The 13,293-nt window shown below is 35.8% G+C and overlaps 1 protein-coding gene and 1 non-coding gene across 3 annotated transcripts in view; one reads left to right on the top strand and one right to left on the bottom strand.

Moving 5' to 3' along the window:
• Positions 1 to 13,293, top strand: part of Cd109 (CD109 molecule) — a 135,480-nt gene that overhangs the window by 52,111 nt on the left and 70,076 nt on the right. For both annotated transcript variants that reach the window (XM_047558705.1, XM_047558703.1), the window contains exons 7-8: positions 6,480 to 6,519; positions 8,794 to 8,878. In XM_047558705.1, the coding sequence (XP_047414661.1) occupies positions 6,480 to 6,519; positions 8,794 to 8,878 (125 nt within the window). The remainder of the gene's footprint in view (positions 1 to 6,479; positions 6,520 to 8,793; positions 8,879 to 13,293) is intronic.
• On the bottom strand, positions 4,138 to 4,210 carry Trnaa-cgc (transfer RNA alanine (anticodon CGC)). The gene has a single exon. It is a non-coding gene; the product is annotated as a tRNA-Ala (tRNA).

The raw sequence follows: 13,293 nt of genomic DNA, 5'->3' as shown, positions 1-13,293 counted from the left end.
TGCTGTACAAAGATGAGACATATGAGTTTGCCAATATTTATCCTATAAAATATGGTTCACAGAAATACTGTTGTCATCTGGCATCAGAACTTTCTGGGCTTAGAAGTCATTTAAAATTAGCACTTTTTCATTTTTAGAACTGATTTGTTGTTTATTTGGCACATCCCTATCACTGCTGGGATCTTCTTCATCCAAAGAGCCTTGAATGCTTTTGCATCTGTCTCCTCTGGTAGCTCATAACTGCCTTCAGTTCCTGGTCATCCAGGGTGCACACCTCCAGCCTACCCCTCCAGCACTTTCGGTCAAGATAGAAAACAGTCCCATGATGCCTCACTCTTTTTTGCAGTCTCACTGAGAGAAAATGCTGGTGCTTTCTTTGTTTCAACACTTGGGAGGTGCAAACTAACCCAACAAAGCACTCAGCTAGCTCCATTGTCAGTTTAGTTGATCCGTTCCAGGAATCTCTTTTTAGATTTTTCAAGTATGTGAACATGCTCACTGACAACTTGAAGATGCTCCCAGGAATACATATCCAACTTTCTGGATTTTCCCACTAAAGTCCCTTTTTCTAGGTTTGAAGCAACACCCACCTGAGTTTGGGAGGTAGAGGTGTGTGTCACTCCTAACTCATCGAGACTTTTCTCCCAAAATTCCCTCCTAGTTTATTTTCATCTTAACACTTTTATATTCTCCACAGAACTGAGGGGTTGTTTCAAAACTAGTTTTTGGAAACCCCCTTTACAAGTCCTGCATGGTAGTCTTGTACTTGTTTTTGGAAGATGTATGTAGGTGGCATCTATTTTCTTTGGTACCGAAGCCAAAATTAAGTCTGAAGTAGTTCATTTTAATATCCTGATAATGCGTAGTTTGAAAAAATTTAGTGACTTTCTTAATTTTTACATGTGCCAACCAGGCACAGTGGTACATGCTTGTTGTCCCAGCTATTCAGGAGGCTGATGTAGGATGATTACAGGTTTGAGGCTGACCTGAGCAACATAGTGAGACCTTGACTCAAAATGTATAATAATAGGACTGGGGTTGGGCTCAGTGGTAGAGTGCTTGCCTCACATGTGTGTGGCACTGGGTTCGAGTTTCATCTCTGCATATAAATAAATGAATAAAGTAAGGTCCATCAACAACTAAAAAGAAATTAAAAGAAATAATGTTTTCTCTCTTTCCCTTTCATTTGACTGATTTATACAACACATACCCTTATAATAAATTAATACGCAGGATCAACATTTAGAGAAGCTACAGAGATTGCTGTAGGAGTTAAAGAGAATACCCACTGGTTCTTCTTTTCTATTTTTGCCTTAGAAATTGTTTAGAAAATCTAATTGAGGAAGACTTGCATCTAATGCAAACAGATAGTGAATATGGGTACTTCTAAGGCAGAGCTTTCCCCATGGAATGGTGACCATATTAGGTAAGAAGAGCACAGAAGACATTGATGAGTTATGTATTCTCCTGCCAGGAAAGGTGTTTGTTTAGAAGACAGGCTGTCCAAGTATTTAAGCCTTCAGGTTGGTTGCTTTCTCCAGTTGCTGGCAGAGTGAATGAGCTTAGCCCTATTTGATGACTTGCAATTAATGTATCAAGTCATTTTGAAGTAGATTCAGTTCTTTTGAAACCGAAGGAAAATCATTCAGTAAAAGAAACTTGTACTTCATAAAAAAGATCAGTTTTTTTTCTTCATGTTTTTAAATAAATTCAGTCAGGTTTTGTTTAGTTCAGCTAGAAGAAACAGAAAAACTTGGAAATAAATTTAATTCCTTTTATTATATCAGGAGGCAGCAAAGCCTTTCATCCAAATTCAGTCAGATCCATGTTTTTGTAAATAAGGTTTTATTGGAACATATATACTTTTTTTCCCTTACATATTATCTCTGGCTGCTTTTGCACTATAGTGGCATTGTTGAATAGTTGTGACAGAGACCATATAAACTGCATAGCCTAAAATATTTATTACCTGGTCTTTGCAGATCCCTGTTCTAGACTAATGAAAATACTTAATATCAATGTTGTTGTGGTTATATATGATACAAAGGGCTACTAATTGTATGAATTGTTATTAATTTAAAATATTTCAGTATCTTCTACCATTCTGGATTACATCTTTTGTAAAAATAACTAAACTCATTCTGAAGATAAGTATCCTGTGTGCCTAGTAAACAGTAAATTGAATATTGCAAAGATCATTTTTGCTTTTGTCCAAATCCTTTGAATGGTAAAATAATTTTTCTTTTTTATTTTAAGTAGCATTTTAAAAATCTTTTAAAAAAAATCTATTTCTTAATGTGCATTTACCACTTGTAAACTCTCTGGGAAGACATGGTATGGTGCAAAGTGTGCTGTCAGCACTTGATTGCAAGATGATTTCTTGATTTATGGAAATAATTAAAACGACAGTGAAAAGAAGCATTTTCCTTTTCCTTCAGTTTTTTGTTAGTGGCCTCTTCTACTCCTTGGCATTTATGTTCCTTCCAAATAAAGGGCAGATATAAGGTTACTCTGAGGGTAATTTGCCTCCTTGGTGTAACCTGGTCCTTCTCAAGAGTTATTTTAATGTCTTGCAGGAGATACTATCTGATAACTGAGGCTAATCTAATGAGCATCATCGGAATCAGCCTGGGGACAAAAGAATTAACTTTCACTCATTCATACATACATGAATTCAACAAATGTTGGGAGTTTGTTGACGAGGTGCTGTCCACAGGATTTCATAGTCATTTATAGGAGATGATGTAGAGCAGATACTTAAAATATATTGTATTAAGGAAAATGATTGAATAATTCACAGAGCAGTATGGGAGAGAAGGGGATTCAACATGACACGGGAGAGCACATCATGACAGACTACTTGGAAGGGGCTAAATCCAGATAAAGAAATCTGGGACATTCAGTAGGACATTGGGTGGCGATGTCCAGCAGGTGGATTCGAACCTGAAACCCCCAGTTGAGATGTGGACTAGAGATAAAGATTTAAGAGTCTATAAGATAGAAATGATGGTTAAAAACACAAGAATTGAACTCACCTACAAGTTGGGGTTGGGAGAGCATTGGGCTCATATGTGAAGGGCCAGCAGTCAAGAGTCAGAAAGACAGCACATAAAGGAAACAGGAGTCAGAAAGATATTTAGGAGTACCAAGAGAACAAAAGACTTAAGGGGAAGACAGACAAAAGAAAGAGGGAGGGGCTGTGGTTGTGGCTCAGTGGTAGAGCACTTGACTAGCACGTATGAGGCACTGGGTTTGATCATCAGCACCACATAAAAATAAATACATGAAATAAAACCCCCCATAAAAGAAAAGAGTCATCAGGAATGATTGGCAATATGGGGGCAGTAGGGAAGACAGAACTTACTTAAAATACAATCTGTAATTACTTACCTGTTAAGTAAATAATTGCCTAACACTTGGCTTTAAGGCTTTTGTTTAAAGTAGGCCCAAATAAATGGGTTGATTTCCTACATTTGTAAAAGTCAGTAATTTTTATTTAATCTAACATATTTATTGAGCACATTTTGTTTTTCTTTTTTTCTTTTCTTTTTTTTTTTTTTTTGGCAACCCCAGAGATAAACTATGAACGATACAGAAACCATTTAATATGAATCTAAACCTCAAAGAACTTGCAGTAAGATAAGGCACATATCTAAATATTTACAGTACAGGGCAAAAAGTGACAGGAAGTGAAGGAAGGGCTAAAAAACATGAAGGCTTAGAGGACAGAGAGATTTCTTTTCGTTTGGGGAACAGGGAAAGAAAAAGTTTGAGCTAAGCCTTGGAAGATGGGTAGAGGTGGAAGTATGAGTGACTTAAACATAGAAAAAAGTATGAGCAGAAGCACAGTGCATGAAATCCCAAGACGCTGTCAATCACGTACAGTGATGCTTCACTTAATGGAGGGAACATAGTGTGAGAAATGCATCATTAAGCGATTGTATTGTATGAGCATCATGGAGTACACTTTCAACACTGAGGTGGTACATCCTCCTATACAGTAGACTGTATGGTTGGCCACCATGGTACTATGCCCATTGTTATGTAGTGCATGGCTGTTAAAGCCTTTGACTCTGTCCTTCCCCACGGCTGAATATACTGATGCTGAGGACTGAATTCATTTTTTTTTTTTGGGGGGGGGGGTACTGGGGATTGAACCCAGGGCCTTGTGCTTGCGAGGCAAGCACTCTACCAACTGAGCTATATCCCCAGCCCCTGAATTCATTTTTATAGAACCTCATATGGTGTTTTGCATGTACTACTTAATGAATATTTGCTATGTAATTTTAACTTAGCAGAGACATCATCCTTATTTAATTTCTTATCCATAGCTTTACCTGTGCTGACCTCAGTAATAAACAAAAACTAATTTAAAGTCTTGAATTCTTGGAGGAACGTTGAATTGTGTAGAGAGATGATGGGAAGAGGGTGTGGGGGGAAGGAAAGATGGTGGAATGAGACAGCCATCGTTACCCTATGAACATGTATGATTACATGAATGGTGTGACTCTACATTGTGTACAACCAGAGAAATTGTGTACAATGAAAAAAAAAAAAAAAAGAAAAAAAAAACCCCTGAAAATAAAAAGACCAGAACACTTTGTTTACCAGTAAAACTGGTAATATAGGTACTTGAGTACTTTACCTTCTTGATTTGATTTTCAAGGTGACAAATTAGAACTTACAAATGAATTAAATACATTTAATTTATAAAATTTCTATATTTGACAAGAAAACAATTTAAGTCACACATCACAGATATGATTAATATTGATGAGAACTGCACAACTTATTTGGGATACTCTTTAAATGACTATATTAAAGTCAACTTTTAGACAATGATTTATTTATTTGTTTTTTTTTTTTTTTTTTTTTTTTTTTGGTACTGGAAATTGAACCCAGGGGTGCTTAACCACTAAGCCACATCCCCAGCCCTATTTTTGTTTTTGTTTTTTCTTTCTTTTTGGGCGACAGGGTCTCACTAAGATGATTAGGGCCTCGCTGAGTTGCTGAAGATGGCTTTTGAACTTGCAATCCTCCTGGCCTCAGCCTCTGGAGCTTCTGGGATTACAGGCGTGTGTCACTGTGCCTGGCTTTTGATCCATTTTGAGTTGATTTTTGTATGGGCGATAGATAGGAATACACAATCTTCTACATGTGGACATTGAGGTTTCCAGCACAATTTGTTGAAGGTGCAGTTTTTTTCTCCAGTGTATGTTTTGACTCTTTTGTTGAGAATCAGATGGTTATAGGTGTGTAGATTTATTTTTTGATCCTTTGTTTTATTACACTGGTCTGTGGGCCTGATTTTATGCCTGTCTCATGCTGATTTTGTTACTGTGGCTATGTAGTATGATTTGAAATCAGGTCTTGTGATAGTTCCAGAGTACCCTCTTTGCTCAGGATTGCTTCGGTTATTAGGGTCTTTTATATCCTTTCTTTAAGATTAAGAAATAACTTCTTGATATACAGATGCTTTAGATTAACTTTAGGAAACACTAATATTTCATAATCACATCTGTGTGTTTGCTTTGATAAGTTTAGGGAATCAGATTTAGAACACAAATTTCTTTGGTGGAATTACTTAGTTATTTTGAAAAGGTTCTACTTAATGTGTTACTTATAATTTAGAATAGGCAGAAATATGAATTAGAAAAATGATATAATAAACCACATGCTTTCTTGATATTAGAAAAAGAAATAATGTTATCAAAGTAGGATAGAATGTATAGATTTAATGGTTAACTAGATAATAATTTAAGGAATGAGAAAGGTGAAGGATGTTGGTTCATGATGATTTTGTATCCTAGATTATGTATAAAAATTTGGAACTGGGCATGATGGCTCATGCCTGTAATCCCAGAAATTTAGGAGGCTGAGGCAGGAGGATTACAAATTTGAGGTCAGCCTCAGCAACTTAGGGAGGACCTGAGCAATTTAGTGACACCATGTCTCAAAATAAAAAAAATGAAAAAGGGGGAATGTAGTTCAGTTGTAAAGTGCCCCTGGGTTCAATCCTCAGTACCAAAAAAAAAAAAAAAAAAAAAAAAGAAAGTTTTGATTATGTTTAGCTTTATTTTAACCATTGGTTTTTTTGATAGTGATATTCAAAACAAAATTGAAATCCATAATTAGTTTGATATGTGTTATCCTTACTTTATGAAATTTATTGATTATCATATTTAATCTTATTTTGCAAATGATGAACCATATTAAACAGTTTTATTTAAATGACCTGCAAAGAGATAGGTCATCTGTTTATGTAAGCAAGTTGGAAAGTAAAACTCTGAAATTTCACAAGCTTATTATTGCAATTGTCTAAAAATAAGCTTTCATAAATTAAGATAAACTGTTTGGTTCATTAAATCATATAAAATGTAACTTAAAGTTCATTTTCTAAACCTTTATATGCAGGTAAGTAAGCAAGCAAAATAATTGAATAAGAACTCATATTTTGTCTTTCTTCTTCCTCCCAATAGGACCAGACATATTATCAATCATTTCAAGTCTCAGAGTATGGTAAGAGTGCCTCAGTTTATTTTGAAGAAAAAACCCCACATTTATTACTTTCTACAGAGATAAGAGAAATTTTCAAGAGATATTATTTTAAAGTAAAAATCCCAATGGAGATAAAATTCTGGTGTTCCTTATTAGGCCTAAACAAGTATTTTCCTTTGTAAAGTTCTAAAATCTTATTGTAAAAGAAAAGTAGGAAAAAAATATTACCTAAATTCCCATTATGCTAGTCTTTTCCTTTTATACAGTTTTTCTTTTTTCTATTTGTTGTGATCATGAGATATTTAAAATTTTTTGAGTTTTTAAAAGTCAAAACATTGGGGTTAGTCGTGTGCAGTGGTACATGCCTGTAATCCTAGCCACTCAGGAGGCTGAGGTAGGGGGATTCCAAGTTCAAGGTCAGCCTCAGTAACTTGGTGAGACCCTGTCTCAAAACAGAAAGAAAAAAGAGAAAAAGAAAAAAAGAACTGGGAATAAGGCTTAGTGGTAAGGCACCCCTATACCAAAAAAGCAAAATGAAAACACTGGGGTTCAGTGGTCGAGCATGCACAGGCCCTGGGTTAAATCCCCACACCATGAAATAAAATAAAAGAAAATGAAAACCCATTTTGCTGTCAATTTATTTTTCACATTTTTATTTGGTTAACATTGCTGAACCTGTTTAACTCAGGTTAATCATATTCTTGTAAGTGCAGCACTTACAATATTGTGTTAAAAGCACAGATGGGAACAGTGGGTCCTGCTAGTTTGTTGATGAATGGAGGAGAAATGAGTAAAAGCTGGGGATCTCCATCTTAGTTCACAATTTAAATAGCCACTTTGAGTTTGTATATGAACCTTTTCATTTGATTTGTGGCACATTTTGAGACTGTGTTTCGTTCAGGCAACTGAAATTCTGGAAAGTACTGTGCTTATCCCTTCTGTGGCTCAGACTCAGAATCTCAGTACACACTATTTTCAGATCTAATTCTCAGGATTACCTAAAACTGGAATTGGCAAAGTGTTTTTTTACAATGAGTCAGATGTTAATATTTGAGGCCCTAGGATAGGTCCTATATTCTGTCATAACTACTCAACTTTTCTTTGTAGGGTGAGAGCAGCTGTAGACAATACGTAAACAAATATTGTGATATTATAAAATTTATTTTATGCACATAGAAATTTGAATTTCATGTAACTTTTATATGTCATGATATATTATTATTTTGATTTTTTTTTTAACCAATGAATTAAAAATAGTAAAAACCAGTCTTAGCTCTTGCTGGTCATAGTTGGCTGTCCCTTCATCTGGAACTCTGCTGTCTAACATGAAGCCACTTGCCACATGTGGCTGTGGAGCACTTGAAATGTAGCTGGTCCAAAAGAAGATATGCTATAAGTATAAAATTCACCATATCTTGAAGAATTAATAGAAGAGGATAAAGAAGGAAAAAGTTCATTAGTAATAATTATTATTTTGATTACATGTTGAAGTGATATTTCTTTGTCTATATGGGGTTAAGCAAAGTATTGCAAAAATTGATCTCACTGATTTACTTTTTAGATGTGACTACTAGAAATGAAGAAATTACACGTGGCTCACATTTTATTTCTTTTGGATAGTGCTAATCCAGAAGCATAAATCATAGGGGACCAATAATTTTATAGGCTATTTTCACATCATGTTGTGATGGTCCTTGGTGGTTGTATATTGTTGAATGGGGTACAGTGTATGGGGAAACTGATTACCCACCTATCAGGTGTGAGGAGAAGGTATTTGAATTTCCTTGGAAGAGGGGAGTCGTAGTTTACTTATGTGACTTTTTTGGTTTCCTGTTTTAGACTGGTCCAGGGTATAGGAAGGACTTGGAGCTTGAAGAGGGCCTTTAGCCTTATGGGACCCAGAGGCCTTTTTGATATTTGTCTTCTGTTAATTGAATAGTGAGATACTTTGTTATGAGACTTAGATCTATTTCTTTGATCAGTGAAGTTATAGAAAAAAATTTTCTATAGATCAGAAAAAAGCAAACAAACATTTTTTACTCTGGTGGGGTGCTTTATGTCAAATAGTATTAATTAAAACATTTAATACTTGATTACATAAAGCTGAACTCAGAATTTCTAATTTGGAATAAAATAAAGGGGTTGTCCTCTGTGTTAATGTGTATTTGGATTCTAATGATTCTAAACTTAAGTAATAATAATCATCAACTCTTTCAGAAGAATTAATTTTTTAATTTTGTTCAGCCGAAGATAATGGTAAAACATATTCTTTAAGAAATTGCCTTTCTTTTTCAGTGTTGCCAAAATTTGAAGTTGCTTTGCAGACACCACTATATTGTTCTTTGACTTCTAAGAATTTAAGTGGTACCATCACAGCAAAGTAAGTATTATGTTTCTTTTGATATGACTCTGAACCATTATAAAACTGTATACACAAAAGCTCATTATGTATTCCAGAATATTAGCACTGTGTTTTGCTTATCAAAATATCCTACTGGGCAATGATCAACTCTCTGTAATAAATAATCAAGCATGAGCAGGTGTTTATATCCATGTCTCTGTTTCTAAGCCAGTCCAGTCCTAAAATATTTCCCAAAGACCAAGACTACATCAAGGATATACATTATAAGTTGCTAGATTTTTTAAAAAAATATGTATCCATTCTTATTCCTCATTCAGATGATGTAGAGTTGAGGCAACTTAACTTTTCTTAAATCCTATTCTTTTTTTCTCATTGATAATGGAAGTGGGAGAGGAGGTTGGTTGTCTTATTGCAATCGACATTCATTCATTTCCCCATATGTACACAGAGACCTTCAACTCACCCTGCCTCACATATATCTGGTGTCTTCATTCTGGTTGGTCCATTCCAAGTTTTATGAGGAATCTCAGTTTTTTTTTTTTTTTTGTTGTTGTTGTCGTGGTTGTTGTTTTTTGGTACTTAGGATTGAACCCAGCCATGTTTTATTTTTTATTTTGAAACAGGTTCTCACTAAGTTGCCTAGGGACTTGCTAAGTTGCTGAGGCTGGCCTTGAGCTTTCGATCTCCCTGCCTCAGCTTCCCAAATGGCTAGGATGACAGGCATGCACCACATGCCCAGCTTTTTATCAGTTTATAAAGATGAGCATAGACATACACCATCAATATTGGGTCCCAGTAGAGGTGGAAATGATCGTAATCGTCATTCTCCCCCTCTGCATCTCCATCATCCTGACTGACTGTCATGGTGAAAGCTGTAGTTCTTTTCCCTCCAGAGGCTAATTCCTCCACTTGGGACTTGTCAGGCTGCTATCAGGAGAGTGCCAAGCCACTTCCTCTGGCCTGAGTTTGGACTTTTCCATTCAGTATCTTTAACCTTTTGTTCTTTAGAGGCATCTTCACTTTTAATCATCTTTATCTTAAAGAAACAAACCCTCCCTGACCTCCATCCCTCCTTCCAACCACCGCCTATCTCTTTGTTTCTTCACAGGAAGTCACAGATCCATTTTCCACTTCTTCACATTCCATTCATTCCTCAGCTACCTATAATCGGTCGGAACTGCTTTCACCATGGTCACAATGACCTCCTTCCTGCTCAGTCTCTGGGGCATATTTTTAGATTTTTTTCCCTTTTGCAGCATTTGGCATTGCTATCCACTCTAATTTCCTGACTGGGTTTCCTCCTTGCCTTTGGCTACTCTTTGAAGACTCTGCAGTCTACTCTTCCCTGCTCATCTTTGAAAAGTTCTTATTCCTCAGAGCTCCATCTTTGGCACTCTTCTTTCTTTCTTTTTTTGGTACCAGGGATTGAACCCAGAGGTATTTAACCACTAAGCCACAACCCCAGTTCTTTTTTATATTTTATTTAGAGACAAGGTCTCACTGAGTTGCTTAGGGCCTCGCTAAGTTGCTGAGGCTGACTTTGAACTTGCCATCCTCTTGCTGAGCTGCTGGATTTTTTTTAATTACAGGTATACGCCACCATGGCCAGCGCATTCTTCCTTCTCGACACATTTATTTAGTTTCCTTCATGGTTATAGTATATAACTGAATGACTCTCCAGTCATTCCAGTCCTTATCTCCAGTCTCTATCTCCAGCACTAATTTCTGTCTTGAGGTTTAGACGCTCATATCTTGCTGCCTACTAGACATCTCCACTTGGGTGTCTTATAGGTACTTAACTAACCCTATCACCCCCCACAACCTGATGCTTCTTTTGTGACCTCCCTGCTGACGTCTTGGTGGACTGCACCACCATCAGTGCAGCTGCTCCAGTTAGCCAAGCTCTTTCTACTCCTTCAGTAATTCCCATATCCAGTCAACAACCAGTGCTGTTGATTCTGTCTCCTTTCTCTCTCTCAAGTTCATCCACTTTTCTCCATGGCTACTTCCTTCATTCAGACCTACATTATCTCTTCTTAATCACTGTTGCAGTTTCCATTAAACATATTTCCTGACACCTCCCAGCTCTTTTTCCACTCTCCCAAACTCTACTCCCCAAATTTTACTTGTGCTTCAAGAATGAAAAATGCTTTTTATGATCTTTATATAGGTGATTTCAAGGTGTGGCTACTCCCCCGAATCCTCTGTCCTCACAGCACTAGTTGTGCAGCTTTGTTGTTTGCTAGTTCACTTCTTTGAAAATGAGTCTGCCTTACCACTGCACCTTGGTACAGCATCAGCATGGAATAGGCATCCAGGAAATACTTGCTGAAGGAACAATGGATGAACAACACGACTCCTAAGATTTCAGCACCAAGCTGTATGTAGCACAGACAAGGTCTTCATACCAAATTAAAAGGCTGTGATTTGGAGTGAACCAAATTGAGTTGTATGGGCAGTAGGTTTGGTCTTATCAAATTAGGGAGTAGAGAGTAGAACCTGAAATCAAGTTCCTCAGGTGTATTTTAAAAGGTGGGTTCTGTCGTCTGTCTTTTCAGGTGGTTGATATTAAATTATAGAAATTATCTCATACATATCTATTTCATAATAGCTGTCATAGTCACCTCTATGAGTTGGATGATAAATAATCTTTTTTGCTAGTAAGCATCTGTTCCATCAAGGTTATTTTATATGTACAGGGTATTGCTAGAAATTTCTTGGAGAAGCTTAAAAGGTTCCATTTGGTGCATTAATACCCTATGTGCATATATGACTAAACAAGCAATGTGATTCTACTATTAAGTACGACCAGAAGAATGAGAAGTTTTACTTCGTTTATGTATGATGTGTCAAAATGCATTCTACTGTCATGTAGAACTAATTAGAACACATTTTTTAAAAAAGTTCCATTTGGTTTTGAAAACTAACTGAGGTGACTAAAAAATAAAAGTATGTTTTTATCTGTTACCTTTGATGTGAATATCTGCTTATTATTTCTACCTCATTAAAAATAAGTAATAGATTCTTTCCCATTAACCCCAGTGAGCTTTAGAGGATTATAAAGAAAATAACACAGCCTATGTCTAGTTTGCTCCTACAACTCCTGGGAACAGTGGAATTAAAAAAGATTATTTAATCTAAGGTTTATTAAAATGTATTTATTTGTTGAATTGAGACATTTGTATCCTGGAAATAACATGAAGAAAAAAAAAGGTAGGTAGGGAGAAACATGAATTATAGGGTTAATTTTTTTTTAGGTATTATTTTATAAATCTTTTTTACCATGACTTTTTTCAGAATAAAAAATTTCTTATCTTCTTAATGATACTATCCTAGAATATCTTTGATTTGCTTTGTAAAATGTTGCCAAGTTATTTTATGAATAATTAATGTATTCTAAATGCTTTCAGATTCTATTTAGGATAATAATTGTCAGCAATCCTGTTTCACAGTGATTATTATCAGCTTGGTAGAAAGCTAAGTCTACCTCACATTTAAGCCAAATTAAAAATTTGCATCCAAAAATACTTTAAATGATTATTTTAAAACTCTCTGTACTAGCATGTGATACAACTCTTTTAAAATATAGTGTGCTGCTATTATAGTTTTGCTTTTATTTACTTACCAAGATATAAACGATATTAGGTTTACTCTTTAGACTAAGTGATTTTGAAGCTAAGGTTTCTAACCAGGGTTTCCACTACCTTTACTATTTTTGTTTGGAAGGGTAGTGCATTGAAGGTTGATTTTTTTTTTCCTTCTTGATTTGAAATATACTATATTTGCTTTTGAGCTGAATTGACCCAGATGAGGGGCTATTTCTGTGTCTAATCAATGTATTCAGGAAGTCGTAGTTTATAATTTACAGAATGCAAAGCAAAATTACTTTCACATTTGACCCAGAATTTCATAATAGAGATGGAAGAAATCTAGGAAACACATCTTTAAAAGACTTCCTGGCAGTAAAATGATTCTTCAAAGATTGCCTCTCCTTTATATGAGGAGAATTTCCCCTGATGAGAATGGATACTAATAATACTTAGACTGCCAACAGCAGAGAAGGAGATTTGATTCAAGAAGAAAATCTTGATCCTATGGATTTGAAAAAATTACTGTTTTTGATTTTCTTGCAAAAATAATTTTTGGCAGCTGTGAGTTCATTCAGTGCTCCAGAATCTAAGGTCTCATAATCCCTCCTGACTCATACTGGAATGTACAGCTGTTGGCCACAGGGATTGTAAGTTCAACTGACATTTAAAAATCTTCAAGCTGGGTGTGGCTCATATTTGTAATCCCAGCTACTCAGGAGGCTGAGGCAGGAGAATTGAAAGTTTGAGGCCAGCTGGAGCAATCCTGTCTCAAAATAAATTAAAAATATCAGGGAATGTAGTTCAGTGGTAGAGCGTTTGCCTAGTATGTGGGAGACGCTGGCT

This window comes from Sciurus carolinensis, chromosome 7, assembly GCF_902686445.1.
Source record: "Sciurus carolinensis chromosome 7, mSciCar1.2, whole genome shotgun sequence".
NCBI classification, from domain to species: Eukaryota; Metazoa; Chordata; class Mammalia; order Rodentia; family Sciuridae; genus Sciurus; species Sciurus carolinensis.
The sequence above is the reverse complement of the archived record's forward strand: the minus strand, read 5'-3'. Positions and strand labels throughout refer to the sequence as shown.